The following is a 22,772-nucleotide window of genomic DNA, read 5'->3' as shown; positions in this document are numbered from 1 at the left end:
AGAAGAAGATGGCACGCCTTTTCTTGTCCTTGTTCCTTCTGTATAAGAATACTTCCACTTCCACCATGCGATAGATGCAATTATCGTCCAATCTGCCATCAATTGTCCCTGTGCGCTACACAATGCACAGCGCAGCGGCCTTGCGCTTGCGTTGGGGTGTCCCGCCCGCTTTCCTCGCAGCATGGGGTAGCTGGAACTACACGAGCCGCGATAGCTTGCGTGCTGACGGCTCTTCACGAGCTTGGAATCAGAAATTGACCTATTCTACACAGCAAGCTCAACGCAAGAATGATAATGAAAACCAACCATCACAAGCCAATGCCCAGGAAGCTCAGACAGCATGGGCATCGTTTACGAACAAGGTCGCAGTCGTTCGGGATTCCTTTGCGTCGGTGGAGCTAGGAAATATTGGCGACAATATCAAGAACTTCATATTGCCAGACTGGGCACGGGTACTCCCCGCTACTGTCCAGAAGCTACAACGAGAATTGTCCATGGCACCTGGTTCCCTCGCCGACGACATATGGAAAGAAGCCCACGATGCCGACCTCAACCCGGAAATCGCTATCGAAGCGACAGTTCGAGTAGGGGATACTCTCTGCCCGGAAGAAGTACAGTTTCGTCAGAGGAGGAAAAGACACGTTGTTAAGGCATTGGCAAAATATCTAGACCTGAAAGAAGAGGATATTCACCCGGATGATGTGCCGGTCATAGCAATGTGTGGGTCTGGTGGAGGTCTGCGAGCTCTTGTTGCTGGCTCAGGATCCTATCTAGCTTCACAGGAAGCTGGACTCTGGGACTGCGTCACATACACAGCTGGTGTGAGTGGAAGCTGCTGGCTACTAACTCTCTACAACTCATCGCTAGGAAATCGTGACTTTCTCAGACTTGTGGGGCACCTAAAGAGTCGATTAGGGGTGCATATCGCTTTTCCGCCGAAAGCGCTTAATTTGTTAACTACGGCTCCGACAAACAAGTACCTGCTCAGTGGATTGGTCGAAAAGCTGAAAGGGGATCCTGATGCAAACTTCGGCCTCGTCGATATCTATGGACTTCTGCTCGCAGCACGACTACTGGTACCCCGTGGCGAACTCGACGTCTCCGATAGAACGCTGAAGCTGTCAAACCAAAGGGATTATGTTCAAGATGGAAGCAATCCTCTACCTATCTACACTGCGGTTCGTCATGAGATCCCTGCTCCAGATAAGGAAGAAATCAAAGGACGCCGAGCAGTAGAAAAGGTGAAAGAAGAGGCTCTCAAGGAGGCATGGTTTCAATGGTTTGAATTCACTCCATACGAATTCTTTTGCGAGGAGTTTGGTGCTGGAATTCCCATGTGGGCTGTTGGACGACACTTTTACGGAGGAAGAGATCAACCCCCTAACACATGCCCAGTCCCCGAACTTCGCATTCCCGCTTTAATGGGCATATGGGGAAGTGCCTTTTGTGCAACACTCGCACATTACTATAAGGAGGTTCGGCCTGTTGTCAAAGGCCTTGCAGGTTTCGGAGGCATTGACTCGTTGATTGAAGGAAAGAGTGACGAGCTGATCAAAGTCCATCCCTTTGACCCTGCATCCATACCGAACTATATACTGGGAATGAAGGAAAAACTTCCATCATCATGTCCAGAATCTGCATTAAACGACCCCCATCTACGGTTGATGGATGCTGGCATGAGCAATAACCTCCCAATCTACCCGCTGCTTCGACCGGGGCGCGACATCGATATCATTGTTGCTTTTGATGCATCTGCAGATATCAAGCAAGAGAACTGGTTGGCTGTTGTTGATGGATACGTCCGACAACGAGGAGTTCAAGGATGGCCTGTCGGAGCGGGTTGGCCTTCAGACACCACCCACCCAGAGGAAACTGCAGATATGATAAGCGAAGTGAACCATTTGAGTGCATCAAAATCAGATGAGAAACTCCACGAGGCACAAGAACACAATCCAAACAGGAAAAATAAGGACGGACCCCTTCCAGACACACTCATGACATCCGATGCACGCTACGATAGCACATCCAAGAAATCCGGAACTTCTCCCAGTGACTTGACATACTGCAACGTATGGCTCGGCACGAAACAGGAAATGACATCTCAAAAGGAGCCTCCACCATCAAAGCGACTCTTCCACCCCGGTCACGGCGACGAGAGCTCATCAGACTTCCATCTAATGCAACCCGACGCCGGAATCGCAGTAGTCTATTTCCCACTCCTTCCCAACCCCTCCGCACCAGACTACAAAACTCCCAGCCTAGATCGCTCACAAATCGCCCGACCTCGCAAATCAACCTCCAACGATGATGAAACGGTTGTCACAACGAAACCGAAACCGAAACCGAAACCCAACTCTATCAACCCCGACGTAGACGATTTCCTCTCGACATGGAATTTTGTCTACACCCCCGAACAAGTCGATTCAGTCGTCGGACTCGCGAAGGCCAATTTCGCCGAAGGTGAGGCACAGGTTAAACGTGTTGTGCGTGGTGTTTATGAGCGACGCAGACGGGATCGTTTGAAGCGCGAGAAGCTTGCGAAAGTTAAAGCAGTGGATAGACGGGTTGATGAGTTGAAGAAGCGACATGAGGGATTTGCGCCTATTTATTGAGTCTGATTTTGAGAGAGAGTTATATACCCCGACATTTTCATGGATGTTGCCTACATTTCGCCACACCCATTTGCATTGACAGCTTATTTTCCTTGATTCGTTTTCTGTTCATTTGAATATAGACGCTTTTGGTGGTGATTGTATATAGTTGTGCCAGACAGGTTGTAGATTAGATATACCAAGACAATCGGGTTGAAGACACGTTGTATACCTATACTTGTCATGGATCTTCGTTTTACTTTAACTAGGATAGTTTTCCATTTTCCATATAGATCTATTCATATATCTACCTCATCTAAACAGAATATTAACAACTGGGCATAATCAGGCATCCTCCTTCGCCGTGCTCGTGTTCGTGTTCGCGTCCCGATCCAAATACGACTTGATGCCTTCCATATCACTCTCATTCCCATTCCCATCTTGTGCTTGGCCCTGCTCTTTCCCTTCGTGTTGTCCATGCTGTTGTGGCGGCGAGAACACGTCCTCGGCACTACTACTCGCCAAGCTCACCTCAGTGCTGGCAGCAGTCTGTTTCCGCAACCCCAACTCTCGCCGGACTCGTTTCACAGCTGAAGTCACTGCTGCTGCTGTTGAGGCCGATGCATGGGCGATAAAGGGGTGTGTTGTGCCGTTTAATGCTTTTTCCTCCTCTTCCTCTTTAGGTTTGGGCTCATGAACAGAAGCAGGTTTATGCGACTCATTTCCATGCCTAACAGCCGAACTGGTAGGATTAACAACACTCCTATGTTCTTCAAAATCCATACCCGATTCATCCTCCCTCATAATATTCCCACCATGCCAATCCGCTGCATGCGATTCCTGGACTGGTTCACCCGGTTTCGGTAACGTTATGACTTTCTCTTCTGGAAATTTCGCGATTTCTGCCGACTGCTCTTTTCCTTCTGCGGCGAGCTGCTCCTTTGATGCGTAGCGCCAGACAACTTTCACGCGCTCCAAGGCTTTGGTTCCTTTACTGCTGCTGCCCTTTATTCCGTCCAGACCTTCCCAGTCACATTCGAAGATGCCAGAGTCGTGTTTGTTGCCCCCCTCAAAGTACGCATTGAACCAGACGTGCGCGATTGAGGTGACGGCCGCCCAGCCGGTGTAGGCGGCTTTGATGCGGCGCTCAAAGCCTATGTTGACGTCGGACGTGGGTAAGATGACGGGTTTGTCAGGACGTAGGATGGCCGCTGCTATTCTATTGTTATTGTCGCCGACGTTTTTGGATGTTGATGTGGACGGCTTAAAAGTCATGGGTGGCTGTTGGGTGATGATTGATGAATTCGATGATGAGGATGGTGGTGGTGAAGGCGAAGATTTGCCGACTCTCTCTTTTTCCCTCTTCTCCAATCTATCTTTCGCAATCAAGTCGTCAGATGATAGAGGCAATGTACTCTTACCGTCATCAACGACGATACGCTCTTTCCGTCTGAAAAGATGGAAACATTTAATCTTCTTGCCCTCATCAACATAACCCTCGAGAGCTATCTTGACGCCATCCCTCAAGCCCCAAACGTGTACCTCAAGAATTTCGACAGGCCGTTCGACGTAAACCTTGCCCATATCGTTCGCCCATCTATTGACATATCTCACCCATCGAACTTGACTAGGAATACTGACACCATCACCAAAGCCCACCCGCATTCTTCGCTCCGTAAACCGTTGAAGAGCATCCTCCATCTTCCACCCTTCTTGACTGATCAGATAACTACACGCAACAGTCCCACTTCTTCCTTTTCCTGCTTTGCAATGAACAACCGCCACCCTCTTCTCCTTCTTTATATCGATCCGCTCTTCCCCAAAACTTTCTTCATTCAACCAATTGCGCATACTCGCCATAATCGCAGGTATAAGCGCAAACGGCGGTGGATTATGATCCGGCCACGGGAAATGGTGAATTCGTCCATACACCTCCGAATCCGGATACCCGGTCCCTTCAGCTCGGAACTCCCAGATTGCCCAGTCTTCGTCATGCTTGCTATCCAAGAAACGGACTAGGGCGTCCGTGGGGTTGCGGTAGGCGCGTTTGGGGTATTTGGATGAGGGGCCGGATGTTGCAACAACTGTTAATATTAGCAAGAGTCTTGATGAACAGAAGTGAGGTTGGGGATGTAGACCTACGGAAATCAGTCACATAGCACAAATCTAATCCAGCTTCGGGGTGCTGTAAGCGCGGTCCAGCGACGATTTGGCGAAGTAGAGATGTCTACATAACAATTGTGAACGCATTAGAGCTTGATAATTCCTCGTTGCAAATGCCATCAAATAATATAAACATACCATGACTGCTCGGGTACTCCCTGAGCGAAACGTGGTTGTCGGAGAATAGATGTGTCATCCGTATAACACAAGGCACATCACCGCGCAGAAGAACGCAGAAATCAAGATTGACCCCCTTTTATGTTAGATAATACAGAGAAATGACAGCAGAGTCGCGTATCGCTCAGCCGCCGTCCATTTTGTTGGCAAGACACGCTCAGGCTATGGATATACGGAGTAGGGTGTTGTAGGCGCCGGATGATGTCATGTCATCTGGGGGAGCCAAGCCTCTGCATCACATGCAAACACGCCGATTTACACGACATGTTTTGACCAGAGGACGATATGTACAAGTATTGATATTATTGTTTATAAAGAATTGTATATACTTCAATTAATCTTGAGCATGCTTATTCCAGCTGGTCTCGGATTTGATCTCTCACCGACTTGCTCAACTCCCAACCCTGCGCTTCAAGATCAGCCAGGTACTTCTCTGCCGAAGACTGATTTCCAGAGTCCAAGCAGACAAGTATCAAAGTTTCCAATGTTCTCTGATCAGGAGGGACGCCGGATGCTGCCATCTCCTTTGCGAAAAAGGTACAGATATCTGGTCTGCTGGTTTGATGGCATAAAGATATCAGATTGTTGAATGTGTCGGTATTGGCGCCGCTAGCACAGATATCGAAAAGGTCCTTGTAAATAGACACCGCGACTTCGATTGCTCTGGATGCTGAAAGAGCGCCTCGTTTGAACAGGTTCTCGGTATGTTGTAAGACTATATTTGCCAATGCTATCGGTATTTCGGATCCTTCCTTTTTCGATCCACGGATGCCGCTCCATAGGATCGCGGGATCGCTAGATTCAGTCTCCATAGACTGTAGTATTGGCCGCGTAGTCTCAGGCTTTATGGGGACGTTGTGCTTGTGCATCTGATAGACAATCTCAAACGCAGACTTGATATCGGCATTCCGGGCGTATACCTGTACCAGTTTCCCATAATCGTAAGAAATCAAATGCGTCTGCAATGTCGACAAGTGCCGAAAAACAGCCTCCGCAAGAATAACATCGCCGTGTTCTGACGCAAATCCCAGGGTATCACGGCAATCGGCAGCGCTCAGATCCTGATACCCTAAATCCACGGCATTCTTCCACACATATTCCACAGTCTCGTAATGCGACCGTTTCATCGCCGCTCTTAGCAAATATAACCACATCGCCGACGATACAGATTTGGCTTTATTAGGCCTTGATCGTATCAGCCGCAGCGCTTCGCTGAATTCATCGACATCGCAAAGCTTGTAGATCAAAAGACTATGGAGCCACTGCTCGATCAAGATCCCTTTTCGTTCCATTTGTTCAAGTCGATCTAGAGCAAGCTCCAGTTGGTTTTCGCGTAGCAGTCCAGCTACTACGTGATGCCATCCCGCAGGGCTGAGGGAGAGCCAACGGGCGCGTAGGGCTTCGATTACTTCTTGTCGGAGGAGGTAGTCGGGGTGGACTGCGAGGACCTTGACATATATTTTAGTTACATAATCTCCAAGTCAGATGCGATCACGAAGGATATACCTCTAAAGCGGCATGCAACGTCGCCGAGTCAGCAGTGATTCCCTGCTCTGCCATTTCCCGAAGTAAATTTCGAACATTTTTTACTGACCCATGTTGTCGGTCTATGTTGGTGAGCAGATATGCTTTGTAATGCCGTGTTGTAGGAGTAACGCGGTGTCTTTGAAGCAGTTCCTTCAGGATAGTGATGGTTTTGGATATATCGATTCGTCCCCGAGATGTGGATTGCTCGAGCAGTGTTTCTAGGTCGCCGATTGACTGCGATTGGAATTCGTTGAAGTTGCGTGAAGGGAGATATTTTGTGCGTGAGACGTCATTCTGTGTACGAGAACTATTCTCCTGCTTGTGACGCTCACTCAGCGGAATCCTCGTCGATGCCGTCGTTGATGCGGAACTCAAACATCTCCGTGAAGTTTCTCTAGCCGTGTAAAAGGTTCGTATTGAGTGGCGCAGTTGTATAGGCCGGTATGACGGACAGAGACAATACCACAGCCCGTCAACTATGGGAGGCGAGAGGCGCATATCTTGTTGAGAAATGCCGACGAACGACTGTCGCCGCCGAAGCTGTTGAAGCTCAGAAAACATGATTTGAGATCACGTGATGCAATATGATAGCGATACTTCGATCTTCCATTTAGAGGGGCGTAGTATAGAAGTATACATGATAGGATAATTATATATGTTATTTTTATTGTCTTTTTCCTCCTTCCGAAAAAAAGATCATTTAGATCTACATAAATCCTGCCTCGCCAACTAGCCAAAGTACGCCGACGCCATGCATGAGAAAGTTCGGTCACAATAGTCTGGCAAGGACACCGGAAAATCTTCTTTCAAGAAGAAAATGGGGGTATCACCGTTTGAAGCATTGTTGTCATCTGACTTCCAAAACCATGTCCTTTCAACCACCGCGACCACGGCCACGGCCACGGCCACCTCGTCCGCCACGGCCTCTCTCTTTACCATCTCCTCGTCCGCCACGACCGCCACGACCGGAAGATTGGTTCTGCTGTTGTTCCTTGACGATGTCGAGGATTTCTTCGGGCACTCGGAGATATTTTATCTATGTCACGAGCTTGAATTAGCTCAGAAACTTCGACGGCGCAACCGTGATACGTACATTGTTACCCCTCACGTAGACCTCTGGTAGTCTGAAAAAGCGGTCACCTTCCGGCGTGGTTTGAACGACCTCCTTCAAGGTGAGGTTCATCCAGTTGTCGCAATTGACGAGATGGCCGTTGAGTGTCTCGCCGTTCTTGAGTTCCACCAGCATTGGGTGGCCTTGTGCAGCCGTTAGGAGACCTAAGGGCAACTATATCTCGTTAGTCTCTGATTTATATCATAATTTATACACCGAAAGCAATTTGCAATGTCCTCCGGCGCAAAACAGACGTACCATTTTGGGAACCGCACTACAATCAAGTCAGGATTGATAGATGGGCGACAATGAAGGTTCGTGAGGTCAAAAGGCGATATCAGCCTTAGTAGACCTAATTTATCGCTAGTTTGCAAAGCGACTTTGATATGGCGCACCAAAAGTGTATAGACAAATATCGTGGTGCTAACTCTAACGACGTCAAGCTCAACGACAATCGAGGCAGCTGCCCGCAATCACTGACGGAGAAATAGTCGATCCGCTTCCGGTGAGCCGATCCAACCCTAACCCTGCTTTGCATCTTGATGGTTGTACTCCACACAGCCTACCTAGGTTTCAACTGATATCTTTTGAAAGATGTTCTACTTTTGGTTTATTTCTTATGCTGGATCTTCAAACTCAATGCCACTGCTTCCTTCGTGTCTCCAACTGGCTCAATGGAAGCCAGAGCATGCTCACGTCCACGATGAATCTTGGCTCAAAATACCTAAGGTGTTCAGGTCTTCCGCAAAAGCCTGGTTCCATATCAACAGCGAGTCCAGCCAGTTTCATTTGTAAGTCAACACAGTTCAGCAGCGCCGTCTGCAGCAGCCGCAATCAATCGCGTACTAGGAACGGGCTTCTATGGGAACCAGGTCTACTTCATAGTAGGTTTGCAACAATAATACCAGCGGCAATCGGCTTAACATTTGCCCGACTCTTAATACATGGAGGAGACCCCCGTTCCATTGCGACAGCATCGTGAAGTTTGAGTCTCATTACCCATGATATCTTTTGGTCACTTAGATTTCCCAGATCCTTTTATGCTGAGTATCTTCTGAAACCAAGAAATGAAATATCCGCTTCAACATTTACCACCTACCAAATATGTCAAGTGAAAAACGGCCTTCTCCCTCCCCATCCAATGCCTGCCGCATCCAAACCTATCAATGACAATGTTGTGTATCGGTATTCAACACTTTTAGCGATCAAAGTCCTCAAGCGTATTCGGCCTCGGGAGGGGAACGTCCTCATGTTAACGGACAGACTATGTGTCAAGTACGGGCGTCGCGTACATTTATCCGAAGCATCAACGATACATTTCCTATCACAGAATACATCTCTTCCAGTACCCAGAGTTTTATGTGCTTTTACCCATTCTGAGAGGTCATACATTGTGATGGAAAGAATTAAGGGAGACATAATCGGCAATGGATGGGTCAAACGAAGCGAAGAGTCAAAGGCGAAACTTCTTTCGCAACTAGGAAAATTGATCCGTGAGATGCGCGACCTCCCGCCTCCCAGAGGGGTGGGAGTTGCTTCTATTGATGGTGGATCGCTTTTTGACTGCCGGATTCCGGGAACCTCCTTACGTTTTGGTCCCTTTGATACTATCCAAGACTTTCACAGGCATATACGCATGGGCATGGATTTTGATTCAAGCCTTAACCCTGAGGTTCAAGAACTTATAAGGCTACAAAATAAGACTTGGCCTTTGATTTTTTTACTCATGGCGATCTTAGCAGCCTTAATATTCTTGTGCGCGGGGATAATATTGTTGGTTACAACTTACTAGCTATGCACCAGCTAAAGCCGGCACGAGCCAATCGTTGACTTATCTGGGGACACTCGTATTCCGTATCTATTAATCCGAATCGGGTTACCCTACTTTGCCAGGATGCCTCGACTCAGCCCTTCTTCTCGAGTCAACCACTGAGACTTCGATGGTCCCTGATCAATTACTTCTACAATTCTGTCTGTATTCTATGTAAAATCCTTGATGACTGGGCGAGTGGGTACACACTCAGCCATGCTGCAGTATCTGTGGAACAACCGTATGACATAGTTACATAAAAAGAAGACCCCTCCTCCCTTCGATATGCGTGGTGGTGTAGCCCAGGCATCCATATTCTTGCTATCAACCCTCGCGCCCGCCGTTTCCTACGCTTCACCAACTCTCCACACGACCACAAATGCTCTTACACAGGATGACTCGGTACTGCTGTGGCGAGGTATGTCAGCTGTTTGCAATTTTGGGAATATTATCTAATCGCTCGCCCTAGACTCGGATGGGGTCTATGTGCAATTCGAGGCATCATGTGCTAGTTGTTCGTTAGACAACGAGGATGCTTGGGTGAGTGATACACTTTCAAGCTCCCATCTCACTCAACCGCTAAACTCGTCAAGCCAGTCAATTTGTTTATCGGAAGTACAAATGGCCTTTGTCACAATGCTACGGTATCCGTGAATGGACAGGAGCTCTCCCATCGCTGGGAGGGCCCATCTGCCACGGGCTCAGGCGTGATCCCATCCAGCCCGTACAATGGCAGCACCGAAATACGAGCAACATGGTACAGTACATGTGTCACGGCGCCTCTAGGTGCACCGAACGGGCAGAATGCACACGTGTTTACTTTTATATTTGACACGGATCGCAGCCACGGTCTCGAAGACGATATCGGCTTTACCATCTCGTTTGGTAACGATACTCGCAACGATAATGGGATCAAAGTACTCCGGCTGTCCAATTTCCCTGTGAGTTTCGGCGACATACCGAACTGGGGAGAAGGGGATGATACAAGCGATCCTATCGATTCGAATACAGGTTCTAGCCCGGATCCTGGATTGGCCTCGCTTGAAGTGCAACTCGAAGCTGAGCTTCAGAGACTACAAGTGCTTCAGTATGAGCTTCAGCAGCTACACAACTCGGTGGCTCTAGAAAAGAAGAAGATTTTCCATTTGCTTAAGCAAGACTGCGAGCCCCTGCTTGCGAAATGGGAGCAATGTGAGGATTTCTTCTGTTACCTGAAATCCTCCTGGCAGAAGGTTCCCGAGTTTTATTGGTCGATGAGGTATCGCTTTGGCCTACTAGGTCCTGGACGGGTCATTCCTATCTGTCGTCTTATTCCTGAAGAACCTCCAGACCATGACGCCGACGAAACTAAACCATCACTATTACCTTCACATCCGGTTGCGACTCCTTCGAAGCATGCTATTCCTACTTACTCCGAGACCTCATCTTCATCCTCAACGTCCACTATACCTTCTACCACAACCGAACCACCGAGGCCTATCATAACACGACCACCTTCTAAGCCAGAGTCCCATCTTGATACCAACCCCAATCATCCGGACATAACCGAGGTCGTTATTCCATTACCAATATATTCTCCAACCAAAAAATTCATCCGATCATGCGCCATCATCCTACTAATCGCCTTAATAATTGGCCTCTTTGTCCGCGTCGTACGCCACAGCACAGCCTTCCGCCGTCGCCGAAGAGACATCGCATCCAGGCGTGAAGAACTACGAACCCGACGCGCGTACAGAAATGCTGCACGACGACTGCGATGGCGTCAATGGTGGCAAGGCCGATTCTATTTCCAAGCTGCAAGCGTAGCATCCAGTCACTCACTCCCTGAATTCCAGCACGTTCGCGGCACGAACTATCCAGGCGACGAGAATAACAGACTGAATCCTCGCGAAATAAGAGATAATGACTCTACATCAGAAATTTCGACTCAATCATCCGATACAAACGACGAAGAACCCCAGCAGCGCATGATGCAAGCCGAGATCCTAGGACTGCGTCGCGTGCTCGAATACGTAGGCCAATTAGTCGGCTCAGACGACACAACTAGTACATCGAGATCGTCGTCGGCACGTCATAGAAATCGGTCACGATCGCGTTCTGTTCCGCCTCCTTACGAATATCCAATGCGTCACAATCGCAACGCCAGCGTTGGTGATAATAACCACCCTAGGATCCATACATTGGAGATTCGCAGATCGGTGACTCCAGGAGTGATATCTGGTGGACCGAGCTCGCCGCGGGCGAGTACAATGTTTAGCCTTGAGACGGGCTCGTTGGTTACGTTGGAGACGCTTGATACGCTGGATTCGGGGACGGCGCCGCCTTCGTATCATCCATAGGATGATTGGATGAATTTTCTTGGTCTTGGGTGTAATCCCCTCTCTTATTTCTTGCTACTGACCTTCAGGAGGCGTGCATGGGATTTTATTCGGGAGTTCAAGGGCTCAATGTATGAGTTGATGCTAACGAACACGAATGGTCTGTCATAATAGCACCGTTTGAAATACAATACAATGAAGGCAGTCATCAACGCAATAATTAAAATTCCTCGCGAGTATAGTAGTTACTACTTTTGTTACATCTTAGGCCTTTTCGCTGCTTGCCCCGCGTCGATCAACTCCTCATCCTCCTCGTCATCATCCTCATCCTCATCTTCAATCGCATACTTCCGTTTCGCCCTCAACGCACCCATCGTAGTAACTCCCCCAGCGGTCATGACAGGGTCCGCATCCGAATCCACATCCGGGGCAAACGTTGCCTTGCCTTTCTCTCGTGCATCGAATACAGTCAATAGCTGATCATACCCTTCTTCGACGTTTACAATTGTCTCATCTAACTTCTGAATCCGGTCTTGGAGTTCCAGCTGAATCAGTATGTCGCGGGAGCGTTTGTAGAGACGCTGTTTGACGAGCATGCGCCACCAGTAGTATCGTCTATCATCTTCGTCGTTGGCATTGTGCTTTTTGATGAGTAGGCGGGCCATGTTTGCGCCTCCGCGTTTGCGGGGTGGGATGCGAGAGAGAAGGTACATTTCTAGGATGTGAGCGAATTGCGTGGGTGCGATCTTGTATTTGGCTCGTATTTCAGCGAGTTTTTTGGTAGGAATCAAGGAGGATGTGGGCATGTTGCGTGGTCGTCGTTTGGCGGTCTCTTTCGGGTATGGGTTTGGGTTGATGTTGATGCCTTGGTCGAGGAATTCGTGGTACAGGTTGTGGTAATCGGCAGAGTCGCGGAGAACGTCGAAGGATTCGTTGGGGTCTTCGACGGTTAGTTCGACGACGGTTTTGTCGGCTATGCAGTCTTTGTGGATGATGTTGTAGAGTTGGGAACCGTGGCCGGAGCCTTGGTGTGGCGGGAGGATGAGGAATTGGGCGATGCGTGAGCGAGAGGGGAGTTGCGAGAACCGCATTTCCTCGGGATATGGGAAGGCGTCGTTCTTGACGACTTTTTCTCCGGGTTGCTCTTGGAAGAACCACCAGCGGTATACAGTTGAGTATCCTACAAAAGAGTACCGAGATGCCGTTGGCGTAGATGGTGTGACTTTCTCATACCTGAATAGGTTATTTTGTTAGTCACATCGGTAACACACAGTCAGTAACGGCGATAGCTTACACAAAATACACAGTCCACCGTTCCAAAGTCCACTCAGGGTCATCGAGAGCCAGCGGTGTCCCTCCTTCAATGAAAAATGGGATAAACACCTGTGCTCGTCCAAGCAAGTTGCGCACATCATCATCTGCAAGTGAGCCGGCCCATATTTCATAATTTCTGTTCTTCGATTTATACGAATGAACAAGTTTTCCGGGTGGCGTAAAGTCTTTTGCTTTCGAATCGTTCTGAACAGAATTCTCGTAGTCGGACAATTTCGTAAAGGCAGCTATACATGCGTCAGCTTGAGGTCACATTGACTCGAGAACCCTACTAGTACATACATTCCGAAACCCATTCTCTCAACGTCTTATTCAAATCCACTGCAGCCGCATCACCAACAGCTTTGAATTTCTCATCGTACGAAATGTGAACATGAGTGCGCAAATCGTGTGTCGCAAAGCGCAGTCTGATGATGAGACCTTTGTAACCGAATATTTGCTCCTCGTCGCCGAAGATTGGGTATGTAAATTGAGGGTGGAAAATCTCTGCTGTAGTTGGCTTTTGCTCTCCTGGCTTGATTAGGGTGAGTTGGACTGCATCGTTGGCATCACAGGTCCCTATCAGAATGGTATTAGTTGACGGTGATTGATGGGTCGCAATGCGATGCGCGTGCAGCGACAGCGTCGGGACAGCGGTGCAGACTTACAGTCGCCTGAATCGGCCATGATAGGGTCCTACAGTTTTATGGAAAGTCTTCAGCAGAGAACGAGATTCCTCGACCGAGATGCAAGACTTTCAATTGATGCCTTTGTGGTTGATGGGTTGAGAGTAGATGGAGCTTGTCGCGTCGCGTCGTCAGAAGGTGATTTAAGGCCGGATTCGGTTAGTCTGATTGAAGCTTAGAAGGCACGCTAAACTCTATCTGTCTATTGTTTGACGTTTTTGCAACCTCTATCCCTCGCTTTCTCTACTTTGACTGCTTCTTCTTACTCCTATCCCTCATAGTCTTTTTTGTTTTTGCTGCTTGACAGAAGATGTCTTTTCCTTCTCGTGCGGGCGGCTGCCTCCAAAAACACCCACCTTTCTGCAACTTACTGAAGTTTGATACGGTACCAATTTCATGACCTGGCTTGATCGAATCTGCTAGGAGTTCTCCAAGTATGAGTCAATGTAGATCAGGAGTTTATCCACTGAAAGGAGATCTATGTTTTAACCAAGGCTCTCCCTGTTCCCTGTTAGGGTACAACAACGCTTATAGTGTACACGGTTTTACGGTGAATATGTGTATTTTAGAAGCACGCAAATTGTATATCATTAGTTGATGTGTGGGGGAACGAATCTAAGTCAGATATCTAGGTACCACCGAATACGTTATCATTGCTTAGGAATTGCATTGAAGCTTAATATATAGCAATACGCCCGCCAGCTAAGCTATTGCATGTAGTTGTAGGTGCAGTCTTATCCATGCTCGGGTTTCCGACATCACGTTCTGATGGGAGGCCATCCAGATGCACTAAAACACATGCACAAGCAGCTTCCTTGCATCTTCAAGAAATTGGCTTTGATCTCCTAGCACCATTGATGAGAATAACTGGATACTCTCAACCACTTATTTCAAAGAAGCCTTTTCCTTGAAGGACATTTCCTCCTAGCCGGCTCAGGCAAGCATCCAGGATTACTTTTTTCTTGTTCAAGAAGGTCCAAGAAGATATTTTTGAGTTGTTCGAGATATCCAGAGATCCAACGACGAGTACAAAGCCCAGTGTTGCGGTCCCACGTAGGGTCCTCCATTAGTTCTTCGGTTGCGAGTCCGATGAATTGCCAGTCCACAGGAGCATTCGTTTTTTGAAGATCAGCATATTCAAAGATCAAATCCATCTTGCAACGGATTTTCCAGTAATTGTCAGGCAGCCTCCACCCAAATGCAGTCAGCATATTCCGTGTGTCTTTGATACTGATCAGTTTTGTCAATTCAACAATTTGCATGGCGATATCAAGAGAAACATGAGAGACAAGTGATGACGGGGTCCGTCGCGGACGACTGGCTGAATGGGACTCCCGAGTAGCTTGTTCAATGATCTCTTGAATTTTAGGCACAACTGTTGGGTTTTCCCAAACTGGTAAGTTGTGTCGGTCCCAAAACTCAGGTTCAAGCTCACCCTGACTTAGCGCTTCACTTTCTGTTTCGCTTAGGTAGTCATCTGGGTCTCGCTCTGGATCTCAATCTGAATCGGGCTCATACCCAACTCTTTTCAGGAGGTATTTATCCCAAAGCTCAACATTTTCAGCCCAAAACCGTTCAACTGCGATCAAAAATATCTTTAGATTGCCTTGAACCAACCCGAATCCAAAAACACGATCCAGTAGTGGGCGTGTACGACATAGCCTATCTGGTCAACCGGGGCTGTTTTGTTCTTGTCGGGGTTTAGAATATCAGCTCTCCAGAATGGAGTACAGGAAGCAGCCCCAGGATTTACTCTTTGACTGCCGATGCGAGCTTTTTGAGGATCGCGAGGGAGATGAGGAGGCTCACGCCAAGTAAGGATATGATCCCTTCCCTCTGTTTGAGTAATTCCTGATATAGCCACATAATCGATATGTGGTCTATGAACGACTTTTCATCTAGGGGTCAGCATGTATCAATTCCCTTACATAATAAAACAAGTTTCTTACTCGCTCGGTAAAAACATCCCCATAACCAAGCCCTCTTATGGGAATACATGCTTTCGATATCCTAAATGAAATTGGGACACTACTCATTCCTATAACAAATCAAGTCAAGATTACCTAGGTAATTGATGTAATCCTGGAGAGGTCCTCTGTTCGTTATACGTACGTAGGAATTCATTTTTATTTATGCTTCACCACTTAAGAGTCCTGACATCAGCTACCTATCCATGATGATGATGATGATGAGGCGTCTCCGAGCCTGAAATCTGCAACTATATCTATCAAATCTCACTCTTGTATAAAAAAAGGCATGATTTAGGGTCTAGGACCAGTCGTCAACCTCCAGCTGTGACAGCCATACACGGCTTAGGCCTTCGTCCTGGAAACTCCCGTCAATATCCTTTGTTTACGGGACATACCTGAATCTTTGTACGTAACTAGATAGTATTGGAAGGAGATATCCGGAGCATGAGGATATGAGCTCACGTGCCTGTTGCCTATATATATGGCTCCAGTGCTCAACTCAATCCTAGTCTTCTATTCTCCTCTCCATGCTTAGTTTTCTCGTCGACCGCTACCCAATAAGATATATTGGCCTGGGCACTTTCACATAAAACTAAGCATCATCTTTTCTTCTTTTGGACATGTCTACATGGTTGCTCCGTTGCTAAGAATAGCTTCACTTTCTACGGATCTGGGCGCGAGTGGACCAATCCCTGCATCACGTATGACAAATTGACGTTCCAAGACTCATTGCTACTCCAAACGTTAGTAAGCGAGTTCTCTTCAACTAAAGGTAGAACCGTGCGCAAGGTGTCAGGTGGATAGCTTCCAGTTATTAAGGTGATTGCCGGAAAGTTCAGTACGGAGTCGTGTCGAACCCTGCGTCGCTAGGCCATCACTTTTTACTTTATTTTTGATCTTTTGATCTTTGTCATTCATTATTCTTTCTTTTGTCATACGATTCACCAAGTCAATATGGAACCGAATCAGAACGTCCTCAACGAACTCCAGCGCCAAAATCAAGAAATCGTACGCCTACAGACTATTATACAAGTTCTTGAAATTCAATCCGCTGCTCGTGCTACGTCTTCGCGACCCAAAGCTGTCCTACCAGATCCTGAGAAATTCGCTGGATCTGCACAGAAGTATGATACCTGGCTTCCTTCAATCAAAGCAAAGCTACGTGTTGATGCCGATGCGATTGGCAACGCTATCGCTCAATTTTACTATGTCTATCTAAATCTTGATTCACACGTACAAGCCATGGTATTACCACAGCTAAGCGAAGCTGAGTCTACAAATACTTGGGATTACAACACAATTCTTGACCAACTCGCCCGTGTGTACGACAACCCGAATAAGACAAACGAAGCGGAGGATCGACTTTACGCCCTCAAACAAGGCTCCACTGAAGCTGTACCAGCATTTGTTGCGAAGTTCGAACGTATCCTGTACGAAGCTCGTGGGCAAGATTGGCCTGATGTCAATAAGATTTCTGTATTTCGAAATAGCCTCAACTCTATGCTACGAAATCGCCTCGCTCAGCAGCTTACTCTGCCTCGCACTTATCCCGAATTCGTACGGATTACGCAGCAACTTGCTACACGTTCGCACTCTGATTCAAACCAACAACCTTCGAATGCCATGGACCTTTCTGCGGTGTCGATTGCTCACCTTACTATGGTTGATTCTGAGTCCGAAGCCGAATCTTTGATCAACGAGTGATTCCAATCCTTTCCTTTATTGTTTTTTCCTTTGTTCTTTTCTAACTATTTTACACTCCTTTGAACCTTTTCTTTTGTCAGATCTTGATTTTGTACGCTTGGAGGCCAAGCTTTTCTTGAAGGGGGGTGAATATGTGAAAGTGCCCAGGCCAATATATCTTATTGGGTAGCGGTCGACGAGAAAACTAAGCATGGAGAGGAGAATAGAAGACTAGGATTGAGTTGAGCACTGGAGCCATATATATAGGCAACAGGCACGTGAGCTCATATCCTCATGCTCCGGATATCTCCTTCCAATACTATCTAGTTACGTACAAAGATTCAGGTATGTCCCGTAAACAAAGGATATTGACGGGAGTTTCCAGGATGAAGGCCTAAGCCGTGTATGGCTGTCACACAGCGAGTTCCTATGACTCCCCATCTTGTGGACAAATCACGTGATCTCATATACCCTAACAGTCTCTCTGTGTCTTTCGCAACTATCTACCAATAAACATTAGAATTTCAAGGAATCTAGTATACATATATCCACTGGATATAAATTTGCCTCGGCAATTTTTCAGGCTTGGCTATCTTAGGTGAATTAAGATTGTATCATTCGTAAATTCTCCTTGTTCACGATGATGTCAACTGGAGGGAGGAATTCAGCCTCTGAGCTCTTTGTATTTGGCTGTAACTTAGTTGATCTTCTTTAGGACGTTGTCGGAAATCTCAAGGTCAGAGAAGAAGGGGGAAAAAAAGGCTAAATATACCCACGTAGGAACGCTCGTATGCATTGTTTGATCCGGATATGGACATTTGAAGCACCAGGAGAACCATCCTGAGAGATCATACCCTGATGTATGTTAGAAATACCTAGCCTGACATAGTATGTAAAATGTGTTGAATTCCTTGAATGGATTCATTTGCTGAATGCGCTTGGCGATAGCAGCATCATCATACATAGTAGTAGTCTCGGCGAACATCATTTCCCTTGCATATTATGACTTGAAAGCCGCAAAATGAGAATGCTATTGAGAAAAAAGGCGATGTACAACTAAAACGACTCATAAATCCAATGCCAAACTTCTAATAGTTGCATGAGACTAGCTTTTAGACCTACTTTTGTAGAAGCTGGATTGCATAAAGTGCACTGCCGCAACCGACAAGACAATGAAGAGCGAGTCATGTCAGTCGGTTAGAACCTACAAACTCACATGTAGTAAGCTGTCGATGCCTGATTCCAGTACAACAATGGCCTTTTTGTCTATATTTAGAACCCTTCTTTGTTTAAACACAATTTTGAGTTTGTCCACAGTATGTGAGCTGCTAGGTTTACTCTAGACCGTCTTTCCCCTTGTTTCTTGATATACAGTACGCATGTGAAAGTTTCCATGCCTTTAAGTATAGATTTCCTCCCCCACTTCCAGTCTCTCTGAAAATGAATGACATTCATAATTCATATCTCGATTTACTATCGGGCAAGCCAATTTCCTCGGCCAACGAAGTTTGAGTCATGGCACTTCTCGATTTATTAGACCAAATGGAAACACCATCTTGGACTGTTGTTCTCTTGGGGGCATTCGGTCTCTATATACTGAGCCTGATAATCACTGCCATATATAATGTCTGCTTTCATCCTCTGGCTAAATTTCCTGGTCCCAAAATCGCCGTCATTGGCCCTTGGTACGAGTTCAATTACATATGTACGATGTTATCAAGGATGGGCGGTACCTCTGGCAAATTGAGAAGATGCACGAGAAATATGGTAAGTGTGTTTTCAAGCTGCACAAGCAGAACGGCAATTTGTCTCACAATATAAGGTCCCAGTGTTCGCGTCAACGCACAAGAACTCCCGAGCTCGTCGTGGTTACATGAACAAGTACTTTTCCAAGCGTAACATGTCATCGCTCGAGCCTCTTGTGCAAGAACGTCTCGACAGATTATGCTCACGTATTGATGAAAGGCTGAAAACTGGCGAGACTCTCAATCTTGACGGATGTTTCTCCGCCTTGACTGGAGATGTCATTACCCGTCTTTTATATGGTAACAACTTCGACTACTTGGGCTCTCCGGATTTCCAATTTGTTGTCCGTAATGCCTTCATGGGTTTCTCTAAGATGTATCATCTTGCCCGCTTCATTCCCCTTGCCGTTAAGATCCTCAAATTGATGCCTCTTCCAGTGATTCAGTTGATCGCGCCACCGGTAGCTGAGCTTCAGCAACTGCGTGCGGAGATCGCGGAGAATGGTTACAAGAAGTTTCATGCGGATAAATGGGATGTCGAGGAAAAGAAATCAGTCATTGTCTCGTCTTTGAATGACGAGAGTATCCCACCTGCCGAACGTACGGTCGACCGTTTGGTTGATGAGGGAACTGTCATTCTCCTTGCAGGTACCGATACTACATCTCGGTCTCTTGCAGTAACTATGTACTATCTGCTTAGCAATCCGGATTGTTTGGCTTGGATGCGCCATGAGTTGGAGACTTCGCTGTCTTTCAACAAAGACCATGTCTATGACCTTGGACAACTTGAGAAGTTGCCTTATTTGGTATGCCTGTTTCTTATAGCCACAATCATCCTTACTAACAGAAAGTAATAGACTGGTGTTATCCATGAAGGCTTCCGGCTCTCATTTGGACCTGTCAGCCGAATGCCTCGCATTTCAACCCAAGATTCTCTCCAGTACAACGAATGGAGTATCCCACCAGGAGTATGCATCATCACTTCCCGTTATGTTAAGTGTCCTATCGCTAATATATCTGCAAAATAGGCCACAGTCAGCATGTCCACTATGTTCATGCACCTGGACGAGAACATTTACCCTAATCCCACCAAATATGATCCTGAGAGATGGATCCGTGCAACCAAGCAAGGTATCAATCTGACCAAGTACCTGACAGCCTTCTCAAAGGGTACCAGAATGTGCCTTGGGATGAAGTGAGTTTGATAACCCCCAAGCATGTCGTTGTGGTTAAGTGATACTAATGTACGCCCGCAGCATGGCCTACGCCGAGTTTTATGACTCTGGCTCGGATCGTGTTGACGTATGACATGGAGTTATACAACACCACTGATAAGGATATCGAGATTCACCATGCTAGCATTGTGGGCTACCCTAAGAAATCTAGCAATCCTAATTTTGGTCATATTATTGTCAAGGTTACGGGAAAGAGGGCCTTGCCAGCTGCAGCTTAATACATTGCCTACATACTGAATTGCCTACTCTCCCGAGGTCAGGATTTTCCTTAGTCTGTTTGGGAATTCATTGACTAATTTTGTCGGGGAAGGGATGAGGTTGACATTTATTGATGCTGGACAGCAAGTCACTTGCCATGTTGTGAAGAAGTCGACTGTTTTGCTTTTAGTCAATCATCTGAAAAGAATTGTGTGACACTACTGTATATCACAGAATGTAGGGTCAGGGCGCTTCAGGGTTATGAAAGACAGTCTCCGACCTCTCCCCTTATTATTTGAAATAGTCCTTGAATAATCGTTTATGGAAGTTTTCAATGATTTGGAAAACTACTCTCTGCATTGATATCTAGATCGACCAATCAGGCTTCGGTATCTCCTGGTCGTACAATGCCTCCCAAGGACATGTGTACAAATTGCGTACTGAGGGGCCCCGGAGTACTTTTTGCAGCATTATATTACTCTAATCTGACAACTTGTACTCCTCATTCATTACTTGACTCCTCAAAGGGGTCGATCTACAAATGTACTCGGTCCGAATCGATGATTGGCTGGCGGCCGGCGCATACCGTAAGTGACCGAGTAAAGGGTCCGTCGAACTCTGATGTTCCAACTTCGAATACAAATATTGACATCGGCTGTCAATCTATTCATACATTGATTTTCAATTCTTATTTCCATACGCTGTACTCGACCAATGTTACGAGGATTATAATCGACACTTGCAGCGACAGAATGTACCATTATTAATTCGATTAAGATAGCGAGCGCATTGCAAAGGACACCAGAACGTCAAACATGGAGGGCCTCTTCACTCTGCTCACCTTGAGCATTGTGATGGCTGTAACGTGAGATCACTCTTTTTATCTATCTTTCTAAGATCATCTAACGCCGTCTTTTTAATAATAGATCCTTCCTCATCGGTGCATTGCCGCTCAGTTTCACCCTCTCCACCTCACAGTCACGATTCATCTCGTCCTTGGGCATGGGCATATTGGTCGGCACAGCACTTGTGATTATTATTCCCGAAGGCGTGGAAACACTCTACAGCTCTCAGAATTATCGCTCGCCTTCAACCCTTCAGACCCGTGGACTCGATGTCCGATGGCAGCACAGAAGTTCGCCCGTTCATATCCTACCACCGAGAGCAGTCCCAGAAATTGACGCTTTACCGGGTCCTGTCATCCCGGATGCTGCCTCTTCGTTTGGAGATGCAGCGCCACCGAAGACTCCAACAACACCGGGAGAAGTGCACGCCTTGGATATCGACGGAGGAAGTGACGTCGGCGACTCCCACAAGCATGAGCACGAAGACGAAATTAGCGCACTCCATGCTTGGATTGGAATCTCTCTTATTAGTGGATTTATTCTTATGTACATCATCGATAAGCTACCCTCTTTCGCTTCGCCGCCGAAAGCAAGACGACTACCGTACCACATATCACTAGACAATCTCGGAGGATCCGGTTTACGAAGAAGCTCCTCGCCCAACCGAGATGGCGGATTACTCGATCAGGACAACAACAACAACAACCAAAACCCACACTCTTTCGCAATGACCACCGGTCTGGTCATCCATGCCGCAGCAGACGGCATTGCCCTGGGCGTATCAGGATCTAACTCCAGCCTGAGTTTTATCATCTTTCTCGCGCTTCTTGTACACAAAGCGCCTGCCGCGTTTGGCTTAACATCTGTACTTCTGAAGCAGGGACTTTCTAGTCGAGTTGCGGGTCGTCATTTGCTGGTCTTCAGTCTGGCTGCGCCAGTGGGGGCTTTGATGACTTTTATCATTGTGCATACTCTTGGTTCTGGGTTCGGGAGTGATGAGGCTTCTAATCGGTGGCGGACTGGTGTTTTGCTCTTGTTTTCTGCGGGCACATTCCTGTGAGTTGCCTTGACTTTTCTTTTGCAGCTTATATACTAATATTCGGGTCCTAGATACGTCGCGATGCACACTATACAGGATATTGCGCCTTCATCGTCTCCGTCTCCGTCTCATTCTCATTCCAATGGCTACGCAGACTCGCGCGAAACCCCGAAACCAAAGGGATCGATACAAGATTTGGCGGTGTCTGTTGTGGGCATGATTCTGCCTTTATTTTTGCAGATTGGACATGCGCATTAATTAGACCAGGGCTATTCACGACATTTTTGGAGTAATCTTTTTTTTTTTGGATATTTTCTATTGCTATTCTTCATGATTGTTTTATTTTGGCTTTGTTATAGATCA

The 22,772-nt window shown here is 47.0% G+C and overlaps 8 protein-coding genes across 8 annotated transcripts; 4 read left to right on the top strand and 4 right to left on the bottom strand.

Moving 5' to 3' along the window:
* Window positions 1–122: 122 nt before the first annotated feature.
* Window positions 123–2,612, top strand: EYB26_007340 (uncharacterized protein; the record flags this gene model as incomplete). Its single annotated transcript, XM_054266612.1, has 1 exon — window positions 123–2,612. The coding sequence occupies one exon, from the start codon at window positions 123–125 to the stop codon at window positions 2,610–2,612; it is 2,490 nt and encodes an 829-aa protein (XP_054122587.1).
* Window positions 2,613–2,936: 324 nt separating this feature from the next.
* EYB26_007339 (uncharacterized protein) lies at window positions 2,937–4,895 on the bottom strand (the record flags this gene model as incomplete). The annotated part of the gene is made up of 3 exons (XM_054266611.1): window positions 2,937–4,675; window positions 4,734–4,818; window positions 4,893–4,895. 3 exons carry the CDS (start codon window positions 4,893–4,895, stop codon window positions 2,937–2,939), a joined length of 1,827 nt encoding a protein of 608 aa, XP_054122586.1.
* Window positions 4,896–5,281: 386 nt separating this feature from the next.
* EYB26_007338 (uncharacterized protein) lies at window positions 5,282–7,019 on the bottom strand (the record flags this gene model as incomplete). The annotated part of the gene is made up of 2 exons (XM_054266610.1): window positions 5,282–6,379; window positions 6,438–7,019. 2 exons carry the CDS (start codon window positions 7,017–7,019, stop codon window positions 5,282–5,284), a joined length of 1,680 nt encoding a protein of 559 aa, XP_054122585.1.
* A 313-nt stretch (window positions 7,020–7,332) lies between these two features.
* Window positions 7,333–7,830, bottom strand: EYB26_007337 (uncharacterized protein; the record flags this gene model as incomplete). The annotated part of the gene is made up of 3 exons (XM_054266609.1): window positions 7,333–7,494; window positions 7,552–7,743; window positions 7,828–7,830. The coding sequence occupies 3 exons, from the start codon at window positions 7,828–7,830 to the stop codon at window positions 7,333–7,335; spliced, it is 357 nt and encodes a 118-aa protein (XP_054122584.1).
* Window positions 7,831–9,664: 1,834 nt separating this feature from the next.
* On the top strand, window positions 9,665–11,718 carry EYB26_007336 (uncharacterized protein; the record flags this gene model as incomplete). The annotated part of the gene is made up of 3 exons (XM_054266608.1): window positions 9,665–9,797; window positions 9,849–9,919; window positions 9,973–11,718. 3 exons carry the CDS (start codon window positions 9,665–9,667, stop codon window positions 11,716–11,718), a joined length of 1,950 nt encoding a protein of 649 aa, XP_054122583.1.
* Window positions 11,719–11,954: 236 nt separating this feature from the next.
* On the bottom strand, window positions 11,955–13,695 carry EYB26_007335 (uncharacterized protein; the record flags this gene model as incomplete). Its single annotated transcript, XM_054266607.1, has 4 exons — window positions 11,955–12,930; window positions 12,992–13,256; window positions 13,312–13,587; window positions 13,677–13,695. The coding sequence occupies 4 exons, from the start codon at window positions 13,693–13,695 to the stop codon at window positions 11,955–11,957; spliced, it is 1,536 nt and encodes a 511-aa protein (XP_054122582.1).
* Window positions 13,696–19,111: 5,416 nt separating this feature from the next.
* Window positions 19,112–20,400, top strand: EYB26_007334 (uncharacterized protein; the record flags this gene model as incomplete). Its single annotated transcript, XM_054266606.1, has 5 exons — window positions 19,112–19,114; window positions 19,170–19,898; window positions 19,950–20,060; window positions 20,121–20,287; window positions 20,349–20,400. 5 exons carry the CDS (start codon window positions 19,112–19,114, stop codon window positions 20,398–20,400), a joined length of 1,062 nt encoding a protein of 353 aa, XP_054122581.1.
* A 940-nt stretch (window positions 20,401–21,340) lies between these two features.
* On the top strand, window positions 21,341–22,667 carry EYB26_007333 (uncharacterized protein; the record flags this gene model as incomplete). The annotated part of the gene is made up of 3 exons (XM_054266605.1): window positions 21,341–21,390; window positions 21,452–22,426; window positions 22,481–22,667. 3 exons carry the CDS (start codon window positions 21,341–21,343, stop codon window positions 22,665–22,667), a joined length of 1,212 nt encoding a protein of 403 aa, XP_054122580.1.
* Window positions 22,668–22,772: the final 105 nt, after the last annotated feature.

The sequence above is a fragment of the Talaromyces marneffei genome, chromosome 5 (assembly GCF_009556855.1).
Source record: "Talaromyces marneffei chromosome 5, complete sequence".
NCBI classification, from domain to species: Eukaryota; Fungi; Ascomycota; class Eurotiomycetes; order Eurotiales; family Trichocomaceae; genus Talaromyces; species Talaromyces marneffei.
Note: the sequence above shows the minus strand (reverse complement) of the source record. Positions and strands in the feature narration are given on the sequence as shown.